The sequence below is a fragment of the Haplochromis burtoni genome, unplaced genomic scaffold (genome assembly GCF_018398535.1).
Source record: "Haplochromis burtoni strain Fernald_Lab_line unplaced genomic scaffold, NCSU_Asbu1 Contig_4, whole genome shotgun sequence".
NCBI classification, from domain to species: domain Eukaryota; kingdom Metazoa; phylum Chordata; class Actinopteri; order Cichliformes; family Cichlidae; genus Haplochromis; species Haplochromis burtoni.
In genome coordinates, this window is record NW_024582365.1 from 5,867,799 (window position 1) to 5,887,985 (window position 20,187).

At 38.7% G+C, this 20,187-nt stretch overlaps 1 protein-coding gene across 1 annotated transcript in view; it reads left to right on the forward strand.

Moving 5' to 3' along the window:
• The window catches only part of LOC102306027 (dedicator of cytokinesis protein 2), a 94,792-nt gene extending 82,444 nt beyond the window's left edge, over window positions 1-12,348 (forward strand). Inside the window, exons 36-51 of the mRNA XM_014335109.2 lie at window positions 312-402; window positions 1,267-1,374; window positions 1,779-1,868; window positions 2,888-2,992; window positions 3,524-3,665; window positions 4,070-4,151; window positions 4,282-4,366; window positions 4,741-4,827; window positions 5,062-5,238; window positions 6,836-6,919; window positions 7,037-7,174; window positions 7,651-7,778; window positions 7,943-8,150; window positions 8,314-8,419; window positions 9,066-9,214; window positions 9,626-12,348. Of these exons, the coding sequence (XP_014190595.1) occupies window positions 312-402; window positions 1,267-1,374; window positions 1,779-1,868; window positions 2,888-2,992; window positions 3,524-3,665; window positions 4,070-4,151; window positions 4,282-4,366; window positions 4,741-4,827; window positions 5,062-5,238; window positions 6,836-6,919; window positions 7,037-7,174; window positions 7,651-7,778; window positions 7,943-8,150; window positions 8,314-8,419; window positions 9,066-9,214; window positions 9,626-9,688 (1,843 nt within the window). The 3' untranslated portion in view covers window positions 9,689-12,348. The remainder of the gene's footprint in view (window positions 1-311; window positions 403-1,266; window positions 1,375-1,778; window positions 1,869-2,887; window positions 2,993-3,523; window positions 3,666-4,069; window positions 4,152-4,281; window positions 4,367-4,740; window positions 4,828-5,061; window positions 5,239-6,835; window positions 6,920-7,036; window positions 7,175-7,650; window positions 7,779-7,942; window positions 8,151-8,313; window positions 8,420-9,065; window positions 9,215-9,625) is intronic.
• The last annotated feature ends 7,839 nt before the right edge of the window (window positions 12,349-20,187 follow it).

Below are 20,187 nucleotides of genomic sequence, written 5' to 3' on the forward strand. Positions count from 1 at the left end.
TGTGTGTGTGTGTGTGTGTGTGTGTGTGTGTGTGTGTGTGTGTGTGTGTGTGTGTGTGTGTGTGTGTGTGTGTGTGTGTGTGTGTGCGAGTGTTAAATGACCTTTTGCTAAGCTTAGTACATATTTCAGGGTGTCTACCAGTGTGTTTGTGGGTGAGAGAGTGAGAGAAAAGAGAGAGAAAGAGGGCTAATGCTTCCTTTGCAGGTCTTCAGGTTGCCCAACAGTGGCACCTAGTGGTATAAGGTTTATTTCTCTTGTTTTAAAGAGTGTGCCTTCTTTTTTTCTTTTTTCTTGTACTTGTGTGTGCTCAGGTACCTTTACAAGTTGAGGGACCTTCACCTGGAGTGTGAAAACTACACAGAGGCGGCGTACACACTGCTGCTCCACTCTCGTCTGCTCAAGGTGGGGCAAACAGTCACATGCACGCATATGAAGACACATATCGTTGCTTAATGCTGGCCCCGGTGTCTTGTTCTTCTTAATCACTTGCCACAACTGAGACAGTTTTGCATTAGCTGATAAACAGTTGCTACGTCGCTGGCCTCCAAATGATGAAGCGCCGAGTTTAGTTTATGGCATTGCGTCGTCTACTGCAGCTACATCGCTATGGTGATTGATGCCGTGCACTTGCCCGGTGTGTGTGTGTGTGAGGATGTGCATGTATGAGTCTGAGTCTCTTATGTCGCTTCAACTCTTTTATAAGACACATGAATTTGAGCATCTCCTGCTCATCATCTCCTCTGTGTGTCTCATTACATCAAAGCAGTTGAACTCTATTTAACAATTTTTATAATCTCCATTTATCTGCAGGGTCAGTCCTGTCATTCCGGTCACACTACTGGAAACAACAGGCTGGAACACACAGCATGCTATAATCTTTGCTATCCTAAGCAGATTAGACAGTTTTAAAAATCATGATGTACTGTTTTTTTTTTCTAAATTTAATTCTGTGTAATTTATGTAATAGAAGATAAACAGTTGTCTCATTTATATAATAAATGGGCACTCTGCTGCTGTTTTTGCACATGCTCCGCTTAGGACTAATATTGATTTATTACAACAATGAAACTGTAAGCTTTAAGTACTTCTTCTCCCTTTGTTCCACTGTGATAAATGGCACAGCAGAAATTAGAGTAGTCCTGAAGGCAAAGTTTTTCTTTTGTTTCAGCAATATCAAGTTGGGCCTCCCTTCGGAAATATCTCATTTTGTTTTTATCTTTGTCTTTTCTTCCATATCTCTTTACTTCCTCTCTGTCTCTGTTGCAGTGGTCAGATGACATGTGCAGTCAGTTTGAGTTCCACGGCTCCCAAACGCAGCGACAGCTCAAAGAAACTCTCTACGACACAATCATTGACTACTTTGACAAGGGCAAGGTCGGTATTGTTTCAGACGATGTCAAAATTTGCTTAGCTGTGCCGATACTGAGTGATTAATTGAGTGCTAATTAGCGCTCAGTTGCATTAATGAAAATCTGTGTGTTGTTGTTCGTTTTTGTCTTCTTTTTCTTATTTGCTTCACTCGAGGATATCGGAGACATCAAAACAGATATCCTTCAACCACACATGATCACTGTGCTGTATGTTAGTGTCACATTCATTTTGTATTCTCCCCGAGTGTCTCATGTTCTCTGAAGCTGAGATAGAGACTTCCTTCCACTCCACAGAGACTTGGACACAGACATTTTCATGATATGAATTCCCACCACGACAGCTGTACCCGATTTATTAGCAGATGGTGTAATGAAGGACACTTCTGTTTCTTTCCTTTGTGTGCTTAGATGTGGGAAGAGGCCATCACTCTGTGTAAGGAACTTGCAGAGCAGTACGAAAATGAGATCTTTGACTACGAGCTGCTCAGCAAGAGACTGGTAATACATTACAATCACAGGGGTTCATGTCTTCTGTGTAGCATTCATGATTGCATGTTTTTTCCCCTTTCCCTTTTATAGATGTTTTAGATGTTTGGGGGGTTTAAGGTGGTGTTTGGAAAAAAGAAAGAGAATTCAGGCTATTTATCATGTCTTTGATTAAGGGAGTGCCATCCTATAATAATATAAATATGTACTGTCATCTAGTAACCAAAAATAGAGAGGGCATAGCCAAACATATGAAACAGGAAAATACCGCCGTGTAATCCCTTTATTTCAGCAAAGTAACTGTATTCTGAATACCACCTTTTTAAACGGTAACTGTAACGGAATACAGTTACTCATATTTTGTATTTTAAATACGTAACGGCGCTACATGTATTCCATTACTCCCCAACACTGCCTCTGAATATATTGTTACATCATCTGCACACTCAAACATTAACAGCTATTTTTAAAGCTTATTCGGCATGTCAAATACTCCTTTAAATCAAGTTTTTTTTGAGCTTATGGCGTGTCATAAATATATGACCCCAAAATTATGATTCTTCATTAGCAGTCTTCAGCTTCTTCAAAGTCCTCCTGGCCCTCACTTTGTCATCTCAATCACACTTCCGCTTCTTTCATCTCTTGCCTCTGCACAACAGAAGAAGTGATTCCCCCATTTACTAACTTTTGGTTTAGCACCACCTTCTCCTCTATCTCCCCTTCACTCAAATAACTCCTTCCACTCCTCGAAGAGAATCACACATTTCCCAACAATGGAAAAATCTCTCCCTCTCTTTATATGACTGCAGCAGAAGCTCTCTCAGCTAATGCTGAATTTATGTGGTTATATAAATGACAGACATTGCCCTTGGATGGGGTGTGCTTTTTTTTCACTACATCTATCACCCTCACAGGCCCGGCATTCTGCTGAGCGTAGCTTTGTCATTGGCATGAGCTGATTAAACTGCCCAAAGTGCACATCTGAAAGTCTCCCTTGGACACATCCTCTGTTTCCTTCTGTCTCTCTACAGGAAAAACAAGCCAAGTTCTATGAAAATATTATGAAGATCTTGAGGCCTAAACCAGACTACTTTGCAGTGGGCTACTATGGACAGGGCTACCCTCCATTCCTCAGGGTTTGTATTTTGCTGTGTCACAGTTGAGTTAGAGAATACTTCAAATTGTTACCAGAAACACTCATAAAGTAGATATTAAGGAATTCACACCATTTACAAAATCCTAACTGTCTTCCAATAAAAAACGTTATTGGCAGTTAAGCTTAGCTGTTTACAGTTTTTTTTAAACGCACCAGCAGGTATCTAGCAGAGTGGGACATACGATACCCTCCGGAAACATTTTGGATGTGTTGATTGCAACAGGCTGCAGAAATATAATTTTGCAATGATTATTGCTTCTGCTATGATTATGTGTGTTAATCTGCTGTGGTAACGAGTAAGACAAAGTCAGTACTCAGCTTATAAGAGGGCAGTCAAAGGTGATCAGGTCCAACTTTTGAGTCTTTGAGAGAATTTCAGTGTCTGCCATTTCTAGGTGGACTCTGCCCTATTTAAGGAAGTTTAAATAGGCAAAGAACTTTCCTGTGAAGATAAGCTGGGTCTTAATCTTTATTATCAGTATTAACACTGGTTTATTCCCCCTGGCTTCAGAACAAGGTGTTTATCCACCGTGGTAAGGAGTATGAGCGCAGAGAGGACTTCCAGAACCAGCTGATGAGCCAGTTCCCCAGCGCCGTGCGTCTCAACACAACCACCATGCCAGGGGATGATATCAAGAACTCTCCACTTCAGTGTATCCTTCAAGCAGCATTACACACTTATTCATTTACAGTCATATGTAGATGCATATTGAACGAAGAAAATTTTAATATTCTGCATGGTCTACAGTGTTCACCAGCACACTAGCATAGAAGTCATAAAATATTCACATGCAGCACCTTCGGGATTATTAAGTATTTGGGTCACTGAACCCATTTGAAAGTACTAAATATCCAGGGACCTTTTAACCCAGAACCACAGTACATCTTAACCAACCATCAGATCTCTGTGTATCAAACTAAAATTTCATTTTAGTTTACTTGTCCTGTTCCTTTTGATGCACTTCTGTATGAACACATCCCTCCACTATGAGTTTGTACACTCACAGAGATACTGAGAATCTATCTCTTATGTTTATTTCTGAGCAGTCCAAAACAGATATCCAGTGTTTTACAGTGCAGCCAGTCCTCGAAATCCCTCCTCGCCTGAAGAACAAACCCGTTCCTGACCAGATCATCAAGTTAGTGCCATTCAAGCTAGTGCTTAAAAATGAACTGGAGGTTTTAAATATGTACACCTAATGTATATTGTGCCTCATTTTGCATGATTCTGTCTGTTGTCTTTGTTTGACTCATTTCTTTCTTCTTCAGCTTCTATAAGTCCAACTATGTGCAGCGCTTTCACTATTCCAGACCTGTGAGGAAAGGACCCGTGGACCCAAACAATGAGTTTGCTGTGAGTTATGTCTTTAAAATGAAATGTGTGACCACAGGGACCATGAAAGCATTTCAAGGACTTTTGTACTAGAACTGTTATCAATCTGAAACTGTGAGTTTCTAATATATAAAATAATAGGATTTTATTCAAAGGCAGGATTTTTCATATGCTGAGGCTTGTGTTTAAAGGTTTCAGATGAGCTCTTGAGATGCAGCATCAGATTCCGGTATTACTGTGGTGTATGATTAGATTAGAATAAATAAGATTGTGCAGCAAGCGTCTGTTAAGATTTCAGTCTTCAATGCAAGATATGATATCAGAGTATTCACAAGTGGTACAGATTTATCTGACAGCTTCTCTGTTTTTATACTTTTTTTTTTGTTTTTTTTTAGTCCATGTGGATTGAGCGCACAACCTTTACCACTGTCTATAAGCTGCCTGGGATCCTGCGCTGGTTTGAGGCAACTGACATGAAGCATGTAAGTCTACAGGGCCATGTTTGTTCTCCATGTTTGACTTGTATGTTTGCTGTAAGTTATTATCTCCAGTGCAATGCGTTTCACATTTCAACACCACTGATTACAGGGGGGTTTTTGTGTTTAATTTTTAAAAGTTTTATTATACGTCTCCCACATCCGATCTGAAAACTCTCCATCCATCCACCTTCATTCCTTTTTCTTCTACTCTTTCTGTGTGTCTGCCTCCCTTTCCAGACTACCTTGTCTCCTTTGGAGAATGCCATAGAGACCATGGAGTCAACAAATGAGAAGATTTTAACGATGATTAACCAATACCAGTCTGACTGGAGCCTTCCTATCAACCCTCTCTCCATGCTGCTCAACGGCATCGTTGACCCAGCTGTCATGGGTGGCTTTGCAAAATATGAAAAGGTAAATTCTCAAAGATCATCACTAATATTACAAACCCAGTTCCAAAAAGGTTGGGACACTGTATAAAATTAAAAAGACAACAACAACAGAAAGCCGTGATTCTGAAAACTCTATTAAGACCTTTTGTCATTTAATTTTTAAAAATTAACTCATTTTGAACTTAATGGCAATAACACATCTCAAGGGCTCAAAACTTTGGAGCGGTGGGAACAAAAGGCTGGAAGAGTAAACAGAAACAGACCCTGAAACAGATGGAGGATTATCTTGTAACTAATTAGGTTAATTTTCAACAAGCCAGTAACATGACTGAGCTTAAAAAGAGTTTATTAGTGAGTTTCTCAGAAGTAGGAGGGGCAGAGGCTCACCAGCTGGCAATAAAACACAAGCTAGTGTGGCCTTAGACCTGATCCCAACCCTGGCTACATTGGAAGGTTTCATCAGGAAGGACATTCGGCATAAAAATATGTGCCAAACATACAGATGCATCTGCTGTGGTAACCTTTTGGGGAAACAAAGTACTTTAGCTTAAACCGGGATTTCTAAAATGAGAAACTAGTACCTGCAGGAAACCTTGGAGAACTGGATGAGGTGCATGTGTTTGTTTAAAAAAAAGAGAGAATCATTCCTGCATGATTATTATTATTATTTTAATACAAAATTTAAGTTCAGTAAATACTTTTGTGTTCAATATTTTGAAGTCACAATTAGCTATCATCAAAATGAAAGTAATAAGCACAGTCACATTTACTGTGAGCATAAAGCCAGATTTTGATATTTTGTGGCAGACAAAAGGAAATGGATATGTGTTCAAAGTGTAACAAAAGCGAACCACGTTTGTTTGAGTCTTCTTTTTCTTTCATGACTCTGAAACAAAGCAGTCTTTAAAGACTTCGCCTGGAAAAGAGTTTGATCTCTACAGATGTTTCTTATTAAAAATTAAGTAAAGTTTTTTTATTGCTTTTAGTTCTTTTAGAAAACCTCGCTGTAATACAACTTCAATGCTTAGCTTAGGATGTCGAAAAAAAATTGGTTTTCTGTGAATTTTGTGATGCCTTTAAATATTTGAAATGTAGTAATTAAGTGCTTTTAGATACATGTTGTTTTTCATTAAATCAGATTGAGAGAGAAAAAGTTTGAGAACCACTGCATAAAGCTGTTATATTGCTATATATATATATGTATATATATATTTCTATTGCCATCTATTGTAACACATACCACGTACAGCCAAATAGGGGTTGCGAAAAAGGACGGAGATTCACCGTAACAAAGTAAGTCCTTTAACAGATATCAGAGCTTAAGAGAGTGCTCTCATGCAAGACTCGTCTCTCATGATGAACTTAAATCCATTAAGAAGAAACTCTTTATCACCTCCTGAGGCTCACTGAATATAATCAAAGTCAGTTTCTGCAGTCCAAATGACATTAAATGAAATGTACTTATCTGACTATCATTTAAGTGCCTCCACACACACCATTCAGTATTATAATATTCCACATAGGATGGTAGTAAATTACCATTTTTGCTAGCTGGTGAAATAGTAATCGATTTTTATCATTTTTTAAATGAGTGTTATATAATATTTCCTCTGTATCAGGCCTTCTTTACTGAAGAGTACACCCAGCATCACCAGGAGGACAGAGAGAAGCTGGTTCGCCTCAAGGACCTCATCGCATGGCAGGTACTTAATACATATTCTCAAATACATGTACACAACATATATAGTCATTACTTTTATATGTGTGTGTGTGTGTGTGTGTGTGTTTTTCTGCTGACACCATGGCATTTTTATTTCCAGATCCCATTATTAGGTGGAGGAATCTCCCTCCATGGGAAGAGAGTGACAGAGGACTTGCGTCCTTTCCATGAGCGCATGGAGGAGTGTTTCAAACAGCTGAAAAAGAAAGTGGAGAAGGAGTACGGAGTGAGAGAGTTGGTAAGCTGAAAGAAAAATGTAGGAAAATCCTAACTTTTCTACTAAAATATGATGCTTCCGTAATCCAGAATATCTTTTTTTCTGCAAAGCTGGACATGGAGCTGCTGTGGTAGAGCAGTGTAGAGCTAATTAAGCTGCAAATTAGCTGACCCAAGCGAATTTAAAGATCAAAGTACTCAGAAAACGCTGTGAGAAGAGTGTTGATGTGGGATTTGTACCTTTTAAATTTCTCTGCAACTAGAACAGGGTTTGGATGGTTTTAACGGGGGCAAACGTGGTCATTAACTTGTAATTGGCACTGCCTTTCAGGAGAAATTAAACAAAACTGGAGTAGAGTGATTATACACCATTTTAAAAGTGATTAGACTCAGTTTTCCTATTTCTTGCTCTTTTCTTTTTTAGAGATGTCACTTTTTCTACGATATCTTTTTCGGCTAATCTACATATTGTTCACATTTGTCTTTCTCTCTCTCCAGCCGGACTTGGATGAGAGAAAGTCTACTCGTCCACGCTCCATGCTGCGATCATTTCGTCAGTCCGTCATCTCGATTTCCTCACTGCAGGGATCCGAGTGTGGGACGCCAACCAAGACACATGCAGACAGGTAACATGCACATTTTCGAACCCCTACTGTGTCACGAGAACCCCACGATAACACTCAGTTTAAACTGTATACACAAAGTCTTATGGAAAAAGCGTCACACAAATATGATAATAAGCTTGGATTTCCTTTGAATGTCTAATCTAAACCTTCCTGCCTCCTCCCAGGGACAATCCTCCTGAGTCTCCAATCTCCTGGAGCTCTGCCACCCTGCCACGCTCCAGTGGCAGTGTTAGTATAGGTGAGGAGGGGAGCATGATGACAGTGGGTGATGCAGAGGTCAAAATGAGGAAGAGTAAGAAGAAAAAGAAAAGGAGCAGCATGATCTTCATCACAGAGGAAAGAGAACGGACCAGTACACTGGAATGCAAACGGGTGAGAATTAGTGATGATGGATAGCAATGTGGGGAAAATGTGAGAAAAAGGTACAAAGACAGAAAAGAGGGGAAGGTTGCATGTAAAGACATGATTAAGTAATAAAACGCTCTGTTTCTGTGAAGTGTAGTCTGAGTTTTCTGTGATCTTTGTCTCCCTCTAGCTGTCCAAGAAACAGGAGTTCCGCAGTGACACCAACTTGTCTGAGCCAAATGAAGTAAATGTGGCGCTGACCAATGCCAACTCAAGATCGCTGCCTGCCATCACAGGTGACACACAAACCCACCTGGTGTGATGGAATTACTGTGACTGAGGTGCACAAAGCCCACAAAGTCAAAAAATCATGACCTAAGAGGAAGTGCTGCATTTTTCCTGCTCTGGAAAGCTGACTCAAAGAAAAAAAGAGCACAAGCAAGGTCATAATAGGAGAAATACCTTGGCATGCTATGGTGTGCAATAGAAAAAGTGAATGCTGGGGAATGCACAGTAACAACTTGCCCTAAGACACACTCTGATATAAGGCAGAAAATCAGTTTGAATGTTGTATTTTCTCAGAAGTATGTAATAGTTGCATCTGGTTTATATCTGATTGTTGTATTTACACATCCTTGCACTATGGTGAATCAGGCCACAATTTACTGATGCTTCGCTGGCCTCCTGCCTTCACTGAATCAGCTGAGACAGCACTCACTGCGGTGTTAATACACAACTACAAGCTGCACTGCCTCACTGAAGATACAGCACTCACAGGCCCCCAGTGTTGCTAGGGCACACAGGTCATTGGCAGAACAGCTGCGGGAGCCCAATTAGTCACAAAAAATCACCTGGCTACAGTGCAAGATCTGCTGTAAAATTGTAATCACGAGGACACAAACACTACATTCGTTTTTTTCCCCTCTCCCTCTTTCTCTCTAGGCCTGTCCTTGTCAGTGGCAGGAGGGGCTGAGGAGGTGGAGTCCTCCAGAGCCAGGAGGGACAGTAAGAGCATGTCGGTGTGTGCAACCTCTGACCGAACAGCAGACAGACGCTCAAAGGGTGTCATCAACCTGTTATTCAAGTCCAAGGTAGAGTAATAGCCCAACCTGTTTAAGTTAACTGGGTTTAGATTCAAGAATAAGTGCTTCAGTTAAAAAGAACAGAAATACACCTATTTACTTATCTGTGTCAAGCTATTGCCAAGGTTTGTCAAGGTAGGTTCACTGGCTGCTGTTTGGCTTCATGTTTAATGTCCAGGCATGAGTGATGTCAGCTGTATACTACCTCTTAGTAGGAATTCACGAATATATTTTTCAGAAGATCTCAGCTCTTTTCTTTAACAGAAGTAGCACTGAAAATTTATCTCCAGCATGAGTCTCTTGAATTATTCCAAGCAGGAGCTCAAAACCCACTGAAATGTTTTATTTGAGCACATGTCAGGTCATTTTTACCATTAAGAAAAATCCCTGTATTTACATTATATGTGTTTGTTTCGGCAGAGCTCCAGAGCAGAGGAAGTGAAGCCCAGTGATGCACCCAAAGAAAGAGATAGCCATTTTTGAAATGTATTATTTTCATTTCTTGTCTTCTTTACTTATTTGTACTATGCTTTTTTTTAAAACCAAAGACCTGTAGCTAAATCCACAATTATACACTGACTCACACAGTCTACTTGTCTGTCTCAATGTTGCTGTTGCCTTAATATAATTGATTTTACCTATCAGTAAAGGCTATTTTTGTTGTGTGACCTTTTTCCTGGCAATTTAAGTGATTCCCAGTGAAGCTAAATGCCATCTTACAGCTTTTCAATCAATTCTGCTTCTACAAGAATGAGCAAACACAAACCATCCCTCCGACACACTTGATTAAAAGCTTCTCATTATACGGCTTTCAGCATTGTTGACACTGAAGTTAATGAGAAAATAATAATTCTATAAAGCACAAAGGTTACTGTGTCCTCCCAAAGGACTTTAAACTGGAACTTGTTGCCACGAGGCTTTGGCACTGATACAACAAATATTAAAGTCTAATAAACTCAAATAGAGTCAACAAACTGTGAAACTCATTGTACAACATCAAAGCTGTGTGTACCCCAATGTTGAGTTTGTGTTTCTGTATGAATTCTGTTGGGAGTTACTTTCTGCATGATTTGGTCACAATTTTTTATACCTTTCGTTAAAATATAAAAATAAATGTTTAAGTGTATTTACAGTTTGGAATTTGCTTTGGTTTTTTTGCATCACCGGTTTTCACGAAGAGTTCTACCTAAGGAATACTTTAGGTGCCGGCTAAATACCAAGTTTTATAAATGTTAGAGTCGCTTCTACTCTTTACGGTAAAAAGAGTTCATCTTGGCTTTAGCTTCATAAATGAACAGCTTTTTAATTTAAGAGAGATTTGACTGTAAAACAAATGAAGCCAATGCTTGAGTGCCAACAACTGTAGTTCTTCGAATGACCACTTGGGGCAGGCTTTAAAAGTCAGTACCCATAGACTCTCATGCTAAAATGGTCATATTTCAGATTGGAAATAAACATGATTATAGCGTCTTATGAAAGGCTGTTTTAGACCCTGTCCACACCTGCAAGAGTATTTTGGCAAATGAAGCCTTTTCCATGCATCTTGGCTTTTTGTAGATATGTAAACATGGTTTTAAGTTGGTCATGGTTTATGCAAATATAGGAAGGTTTTTGGTTTCAGGATTGTTTCCTTGTACCGCTTCCTCAGTTAGGTTACTGTTTGTAGTTTTCTGATTTATGTCTAGTTTACTTGATCTTCTGTGTATACCAGTATTTATTCTAGCATTATGAGTTTCTTGATATTTTAGATTCTAGTTTTAGTCAGTATATTTACAGTTATTGTTATTGGATTCTTTATATTTTGATTTATTAGTCTTACCTTCCCTTTGTCATCCTCTTTCTTGTCAAGTCTTATTCTGATTCCCTGTTTAGTGGCGTCCTGGTTTATTTTGATTGTCATTTATTTCTAGTGTCTTGTTTTTTGCAGTTTTTATTAGATGTCATTAGCCTACAAGTCTACAGTGAAGGAGACCGTTGATTGGTCAAAAGTCTAGCCATCATTGTATCGTTGTGTATATATAGGCCTGCCACCACCCTTTGTCAGACTATTTGTGTATCTTTTATCTTGTGTTCCTCATGTTTTCCTACTACTTTTGCATTTCTTTCTTGCTATTCTGAAAATCTTGCGAATACGACAACTCAAGAAGTAAGGCCGCTAGAATTTTCAAAGTTATACCATAAGTGCATGTACTAAAAATCTAAGAGGAGTTCAAATTCTGTTGACCTTGACACCAAGGTCAGAGGTCAAGTTTTCTTAAAATTTTGTGAATGCAACAACTAGAGAACGAGGCGACATTTCACACCATAGGTGTAACAACTAGGAGGCAGGGGGATAACACTGGTGGCTGCCAGTTTTTTTAGAGTCTGCATTTTGGGTTGTAATTCAGAATACATGACAAGGTCATTGAGAACATCTTCCAGGGTAGATGTTTGCAGAGACTCGGCTTCTGTGTTTACATGTGGAAAATGGAGAGGTTGTCTTGTATCATCAAAGATTCACTGTATTGCATAAATCAATGCAATGATATCATGTTGGCAACATCCATCTCTAATGTACTATAAGCAGCAGGGGACCTAAGAGATGCAAACTTTGCTGGAAGGCACTTTTCAAAGTTAACGTTGAGTAATTTGTAGTCCATATTGATATTCCAAGACACCAATCCAGGTGTTCCCCAAAGAATTTGTTCTCTGAGCTAGAGAGAGCATGGATAATGAATGAACAGCCCCAGATCATCCATTCAGCTGGGGCAGTGCGTGTACAGCATCCAGGTTCTGAAGAACTGTACTGGCCCAGAGGAAGAAAACATAACAACATGCACCTAGGGTGGTGAGCAGATTTCCTCTGTTCTCCTACAGCAGAGAAAAACAAAACACTACAGCCTTCAGGCCTGTTGTAGCTTCGCTTTTTAATTTCTTTAACCCCTGGGATCTGCCTAACGTACTCTGAAACAACACAACTAAACCCTTCAAAATCCTGACAGATTATGAGTAAGTGAAGTCAGGAGGGAGCGCAAGTCTTCCTTTCTTCGTTGGCTGTAGTGACATTTTAATGAAAACATTAAGATTAATTGTTAAAGGTGCAGACAGACAGGGCAGCTGCATTTAATGAATAGAAATTAGTGGTAATTGTAGTCCTAAATAAACATGGTTTTTTCCATTATTGGCAGATGTGGATGAATATCTCATATTGGATTTCCTCTTGGTTCTCTTTGAGCCCTATCTGCAGGAGTGCAGACTGTTCGGTAGGTTGTAAAGCACAATGGAGATATTTCTCCTCTTCCTTATTAATACTGCCATTATCTGGTGTCATACTGACCACCAGGTTTCTCTATGGCCAATTTAAAGTTGCAGAATAACCTTTTAAACTCAGTCCTGTACTCCTATACTTCAGTCTGGAGTGTGAATTTTCAAACAGAACCATAGCCCCGTGACCACAGAGTGATTTCAAACCGGAGTCATGTATCTCATTTATGCAAAAAAGGATGGATTGGGTTAGTGGTGAGGGTAAATGATATGCTGCGAATTCTCATAGGAAGTAATAGGACAGCACTGCTTGACTGATTAACAGACTGCTTCACAGTGAAAAATGCTAAGATTTTTCTGGAATGTGTGTAAAGTTGCCAAATTACACATTGGTAAAGTCAGGTGCACAAATGGAGAAGTGTTGCAAACATTGCATTTTGAAATAGAGAAGCCTCAGCAACCTGTTTGGAAATATGACTCATTAGTTGCGCCCGTGGCAGCAAGAAACATGTCAAATTTATGATCCTCCACTGTGGCTCCTTTAGGTCTCCTGATGGACAAACCAATCAAAAGCACTAACACACAACTCCTGTTATAATAAGTGTTGCCTCTAAAGACATGAAGGTTTTATTAGAGGTGTCACTGTGGTTGGTACTATAACTTGGATGTCATATTAACTAGTGCAACTTATGTGCTTAGGAGACATATTTACATATTTATCTTGAAGACTTGACATCAAAGCTTCAGGGCTGCATTTCCTTAGATGATACTGTGAATAACACACACTAACTATCACAAAAGTCACAAAGTCTAAACACACATTTTCTAAAAGACATAAACAAACCGTAGCTCCTTAAATATTCCCCACAGAGCTGAATCCATCAAGGATAAGTATGGGTGAATTATTTTAAACTGATTAGTTTCAGGGACAGCACAGTTGGACATAAAAGACTCTTTAGTTTATTTAGGATGGCGTAAAATAGGCGGTAAATTACAAATGCACTGTGGGCTTTTCAGTATCTCTCCACACTGGCTGCTGGTGTAGACAGCATCGCTGGGCCTGAGATCGAGGGGCTGTTCCATGCTGTTGAAGCTCGGCTCTGTATCAGTCTGACTGCAGGATGATGGACATGGCTGAGCAGCTCAACTCTGTCAGAATACATAATGAATGAGCAGTTGATGGCAAAGTAATGAAGGTGATAATTGAAAAGCAGTAATTCTGACATCTATTGCAGTCTTGGCAAGCTCATTTGCAGCTAATTTCAAGCAAATTAGAGATCAGACAATTCCTTCTTGAGCACTGTCATCGCTGTTGAAATGATGGCAGTGCAAAGATATACTAGCTACTGTGCTTATTGTCACTAGCAGAGGCTGACAGGCTGATGTGAGCGTCAAATGCGGTTATAATCCAAACCCACTAGGGGGCAGTAAAACATTGTTTTAAGGTGTAAACGGTTCAAGTCATATTAATCACTAACCACTAGCGTGGTTTTTGTTAATCCTTTGGGCATGTAAGACCAAACAAGTTTTTAACTCTTAGAATTTTTTTGTTAAAAAAGAAGAAAAAGAAGAAAGTCTTCTTCTGATATGGCGCAAGACTAGTGAGGTAAGTCGTCCCATTGGGAATACAGTACAAGTTTCTTGGTTTTCACTTGTACCTGGGATTTCAGCTTCCACGAAATGACAGAGACTTTCTGCACATTCCCAACATCTTTTGTTTTTTACCCAAGATGGCAACCATTCAGCTAAGTTATGACAGGTAAATAAACACTAGATAGAGTGATGTGAGGCACACCGTTGTGCACGTATTTCTCTATATTAAGCACGATCACAACAAACACCTTTTAAATGACTGATAACAGAATGTAATATAACATTATAAACTTTTCTTTTGCAGAATGGTGTCTATATACAAAATATCTTACTCTCTGTCTTGTGTTGAACCTTCAGTTAAATGGTTAAAATGAGGTCTGGACTTTTTCCCACTACAAAATAAAACTTTGGCTCAAGGACAGTTTTTCCATTCCAGCAGTTTACCTTTGGTCAGCAGTGTTGTGAACTACTTTTCACCTGTTCCAGTTAAGGTGTTTAAATTGAATCCCGAAGTATGCAGTAGTTGGGGTTGAGGTCAGCTGAGGTCAGTGAACACTATGAATATTTGTCACATTAAAGAGTTTGTCCTTGAGAGAGAGCTGTTGTGTGTATATATATATATATATATATATATATATTTCTCAAGATCCAGTAATATCAACTTCAAACTCCAGCCTGTAGAGGGCAGTGTTGAAATGTACCAGCGGTTAGACCTTTACTGTATTTATTTAAGCTTAAAACACAGAATGCTGAATAACCTACACAACTCTGTAAATCAAGGCTGATAACATGCTAGTTATCAGCAATCCTTCCCTCCTTTTTACTCTGCGATCTTTTACTATCGCTGCACTTTTCTCCTCCTGCCTCTTTGTAATTGCCTTGCTCTAACACCCCCCCTCTCACTCGTATCAGCCCCCTTTTTTGCCCTCTTTCTGATACTCTTGGTAGTCTCTCCATCTCTCTGACAGGTTTTGCAAAGAGCTGATAGGGGAGCAGAAAGTGGAACAGTGCTGTGAGTTTTAATGGGGCTCCCTGATAATCCCTAATCTGACAGCTCATCAAAGGCGACCGTGCTGTTCACATTCTGTCTTTCAGGGATCATTCACCAGGTTGCATGTTAATGTAGTGTAAAACAGTCATCTGTGCCTACAGCCTTGATAGTGTATATTGCTTATATAGCACATTTACTGTATGATTCACTGCAGCGCAGAGGTTTTACTGAAATTGCAGAAGCTACAGTGGTGGAGATTGATGCTGAAAAATGGGCAGGTGAAAGGTATTACAGTGTTCCAGTATTTGCAGAACAAATGACATATTTCAGACACAGTTTGGTCTCAGCATACTGTAATGATATTTCAGAAGGCATCTCCAGATAAGTAACAGACTAAGGGGAAACCCGAACTAAAGAGTGAGGGGATACAGTGGTTATGCTATGCTAGGTGGGTTTTTTCCCTTTAATTTGTTACCACCTGTTTGCGTTTATATTTTACCATTTTGCAGACATTTGTAACTATGTCAGGTTAATGTGATTCAGTTTCTCAACTCATTCACAGTACAGGAACATTAAGTGATAACAAGTAAAAGTAGGAAGTGGAAATATTGATTTTTTTTCTTCTGTGCAATAGTTATTTCATCCAGTTCCCTGCTAAGGTGAAATTTTGTGTGAGCAAAAGTAAGACAAGAAATCAATGCAAACCACAAGTTACATTTAGCCAAGTGTCAGATGAAGAAAAAAGTAGAGTATGTGTAACAATGATTCAGGAAATTCATCATTATAAAACTTTTTTGGATCTGGTGAGCAGCAGGGGTTAAATGGGCGGGAATGATCATGGGCTTGATTTAATGAGCAAGTCAAGCTGATGAATACATAATAAAAACAAGTAGGTTAATTTGGATGTGCTGGAGCTGAGTATTGCCTCCACCTGATTATACTATACTACAAATAATAAAGTAAAAGCATCTGATTGTCCTGCTTTCTTTCGAATCACTGGCTTGCGTTCATGGTGCAGATATCAATAAAGCTTTGGTGGTGGAACTTAATAGCATCTGTTAAATACCTCAAACCACTTTCATCTGTAAAGTGATGGATTTTGGAGCGTGAGAAAAATGAGTGATAAAGGACACAAAAACAGATATCATTAATAATTTAATAGAAGAAGCCCAATTAAATGAACTCCATACCCAGACATCATCAAAGTGTTATATTTACAGCACTGGTATCAGAGTTATTATGTAAATACAGGGTGATGATGCTGTGTGAATGTTTTAAAAGTACATAAAATGAACAAACTAAAGCCTGTGTAGAAGAAGACTTGCGGTAGCTGCTGAGAACTGCTGTGATATGAACATCTCTGTTAGCAGTGAGCTGAAACATAGGTGCCCTTGTGAACAAGCAACAGCAGGGGACCAGACAGGAAGCAACCCCTCACTGAGACGAGCGACTTCTTGCCATCTTAGCTGGTTGCCTGGCAGCTTCGCAGTCCCAACAGTGTTTAAAGTGCTAATGAGTGAGCTTTAGTGATAGGTTAGAGTTTTAGCTGTGCTAGTAGCTGTGCTGTCCCATTGAGGTCTGCACAAGGTCCACAGGTCACTTTTTCTATGGAGCCTACAAACTGCTGGGCAGCGTTTGAGCCTTTGAAAACAAAAACAGTCATTAGGAGAACAAGGGCAGCAGCAGAGATAGCTTTATATGGCAGTAGCTAAAGAGGGGTGCACTAATGCTGCCAAGGTGCTTGTTGGGGCTTGTCTAGGTTGCCTGGATCTGACATTGTGTTTCCCAAAACAGCAACTGACCTCTAAAACATCACTGGCAGTACATATAATGCATCTTTCATCTTTGCTGAAATGGCAGTACATCTGTGCACACCCTGGGTACTGCAAGTTACCACAATGAGAAGCATTCCTTCAGAGGGAAGAGTGTAAAAACAAGCACTTCACATACATGCAAACACTTCAGTCTTCATACCAACTTATAGTAATTAATTCAGTACCTTAAAATGTGTCATTTCGTTTAGGCTGATTCCCCTTCTAAGCAGAGGAAGCCGACTAGTATTTCCTTCAGCTGAACAGATCGCCATACTGCTATAACTGTTTTACTGCCAAGAAAATAACACAAGAGGAACCCAAAAAACAAATGTCCACACACCAGAATTCCTAATTAGGATGGTGTCGGTGGTAGGGGAGTGGATAAATGGTCAGTACTGTTCACATCAAATCTTTGGAACCGAGTAAGCAACACCGCAGAGTTGCTGAAAATCGCTGCTTTTGGGATAATGATGTCGGCTGATCAACGGTCCAGCTCTCAATGGATTATTTAGCACCAAAAAAAGAAAAGAAAAAAGCAAGAAAAGAAAAAAACTTGTTCCCAGTGGTTTAGCGCTATTCTGATTTTACTCTTGACATAAACACAAACATTATCTTAGCTTTATGTTTACTGTACACACGCGAGATACCGTGAGATACCCTCATCTGATTGTAGGGAAGAGAGAAAATGAATATTTTCGCAACTGTTGAGCAATTAAGAGCCAGAGTTATAGAAATATATTTAATCTATTCTGTGCAACTGTGACCCCAAGTCTTTACATTCAAAGCTCCTTTTGTCTTGTCTTTGGTTGATAAAAATATTTGTCTTAATCAATTTGGTTTCCATTTGCAACAAGCATACTTTAAAACAGCAAGAATAAATGCTTAATGCAGAGTAACATAGAAGAAATAGTTTCACCTCTATTTGAAAAATAAAGACAACATTTTTTTGTTATAAATTATGTGGTTACGAATTTATGGAAGGTATATATCAAGACTGAGGGCATAGATTTTAGCCCATCTCCCCACCCAAACGGTCAGAGCTGTGAGGCTGGCAGTTCCTTCTTAGTTTGATCGCACAGCTCACTGGTGGTTGAAATGAAAGTTTGGTACGCTCAATCCATGTCCTGAAACACGCTTTATAAAAGTTTGACTAACGAGCATGACATTCACCACTAGCAACAGGGCAGGCAGCAGCAGAGTATAATGAGTGAGCTTGACATCGAGCACCTAATTGGTGATGCTGTGAGCTTATTGGATGTCACATGCGATGCCACATTGGTTGTGTGTGTTGTCTGTAGCACTAAATTTGCTATCAGATATCTACTAATGGCACACTTTGTGTGCCTGAAAAACAATGTCGGAAAAAGAGGAGACTGGGAAGGAAGCCGGTGGCGGGAGACCGACAGGAGAAGATATATTATCAGAAGAAAGATGTAGCAGGTGGAAAGAGCCACAAGCTGCCTGCTGTTCTTTACATGTCTTTCTTATATATATATATATGTGTATACTATTATATAATATATATATATATATATATATAATATATAATATATATATATATATATCATATATATATATCATATATATATATATATATATATCATATATATATATATATTATATATATATTATATATATATATTATATAATATATATATATATATATATATATATAAATATTATATTATATATATTATATTCATGTTTATTATTAAATTGTATATAGTGTAATATATACTATATATTATATACTATATATTTACGACTCTGTAGCTACTTAGACATGCTCACATAGTGGTGCAAAACTGCATTTATCTTTTAGTGATGGATCTTGCATGTGTGTGTTTTGTGCTATCATTCAAGGGTTTGACCTCTGCCTCACCCCATGTCAGGGGAGAATCATTACAATAAGCAACAGCACTAAAAATCAGGACCTCACTTTACAAAATTAAAATCCCCGAAGGGCTAAGTGGTGCTAAAACTGAAAGCATCTGGGCTTAGTCACCCTTCGTGTTGCCACAACTGTTAGAATGGGGTTTTTTTGTCTTCATTTTAAAGAAGCACATCTAAATGTCTCTCTCTATGTAGCTGTGATGTCAGCTTTTATGGCCCCATCGCAATCAAAAAGTTCTATTGACCTCCGACTTCTGCTCAGGAGATGATAGTGATTTCTAGTGGATGGCTCACTGGGGAATGTGGTGATGGTGGCTTTCACATCACAAAATGACACAGGCATCAGTAACACAAATGACTGTTGCTGCACAATAATGATGCTGCCTGTATGAGTTCACTTTTCAGATTAAAATGTAGCTTTAATGGTTTTCAACTGACCTCTGTTTTATGTACTGCTTTCATTTCCCACCCCATCCCATCTAGCATGAATAGCTAATAGTATAATTTATGAAGATCTTTAATTTAGTTTTTTTCTTCCATTATTTGTTTTATTGTGAAGTGATGTAACGATCAAATAGAATTCAAAACTCATTAAAAGTAGTTTAATACTATTTAGTAGCCCATTCAACTAATATAGTTTTTTGTTGTTTGTTGTCAGAAACAGTAATGCTACATTTTTGTTAGATCATTTTGAAAAATGATTAGTAAAATATGGAAGCAAACAAATAAATAAAAATTCCAAGCCAATGTTTATTTGCAACATAAATTCATTTTGAGCTCAGAGCACAACCAAATTGTTCCAACTAGGATAACCATCTGCATTTACTATTCAGTTGTAGTTTTGTGGATATATATTGGACATGGGATATTTGGATCATTTGCACAAAATTGCATTTTTTGCATGGTTAATAAATACCCACGCAAGATGCATAGTAAGGTATCTAAAGCAATGCAATGATGACAACAATTACAATAAACAAACAAACAAATAAATAAATACTTTCAATAATAATAATAAAATTCAACCTCATCCCCAACATTGTGATCATCATCTTTTGTGCTTATTTACTTGTCTGCTAATGATTTTTTGTTTGTATTGCATCTATTATTGTTACTATTATTTGACTATTATCCAGTTCCTCCTTTCTACTGCCACCTGCATTCCCCTGTGGCTGTCTTCATCTTTAGTTTTAGTCTTCATCACATATAGTTACATATAGATTTTGGATTTTACTTGTTGTTTCTTCCCCTCCTTTGTCAATGCAATCTCGGACCTCACCAGTTTCACCTATGTTCCCTTTCCACCTGTTTGTAATCACGTATACTGCTGGAGAAAGGTACATAACAAGTGGCAATGTTAAGGAACACAAAGCTATTGTTGATTACTTCTTAGCTTCTGACTTTACATAGTTTCTAAAAATGCCCTGCGCACATATGTAGACATAGGT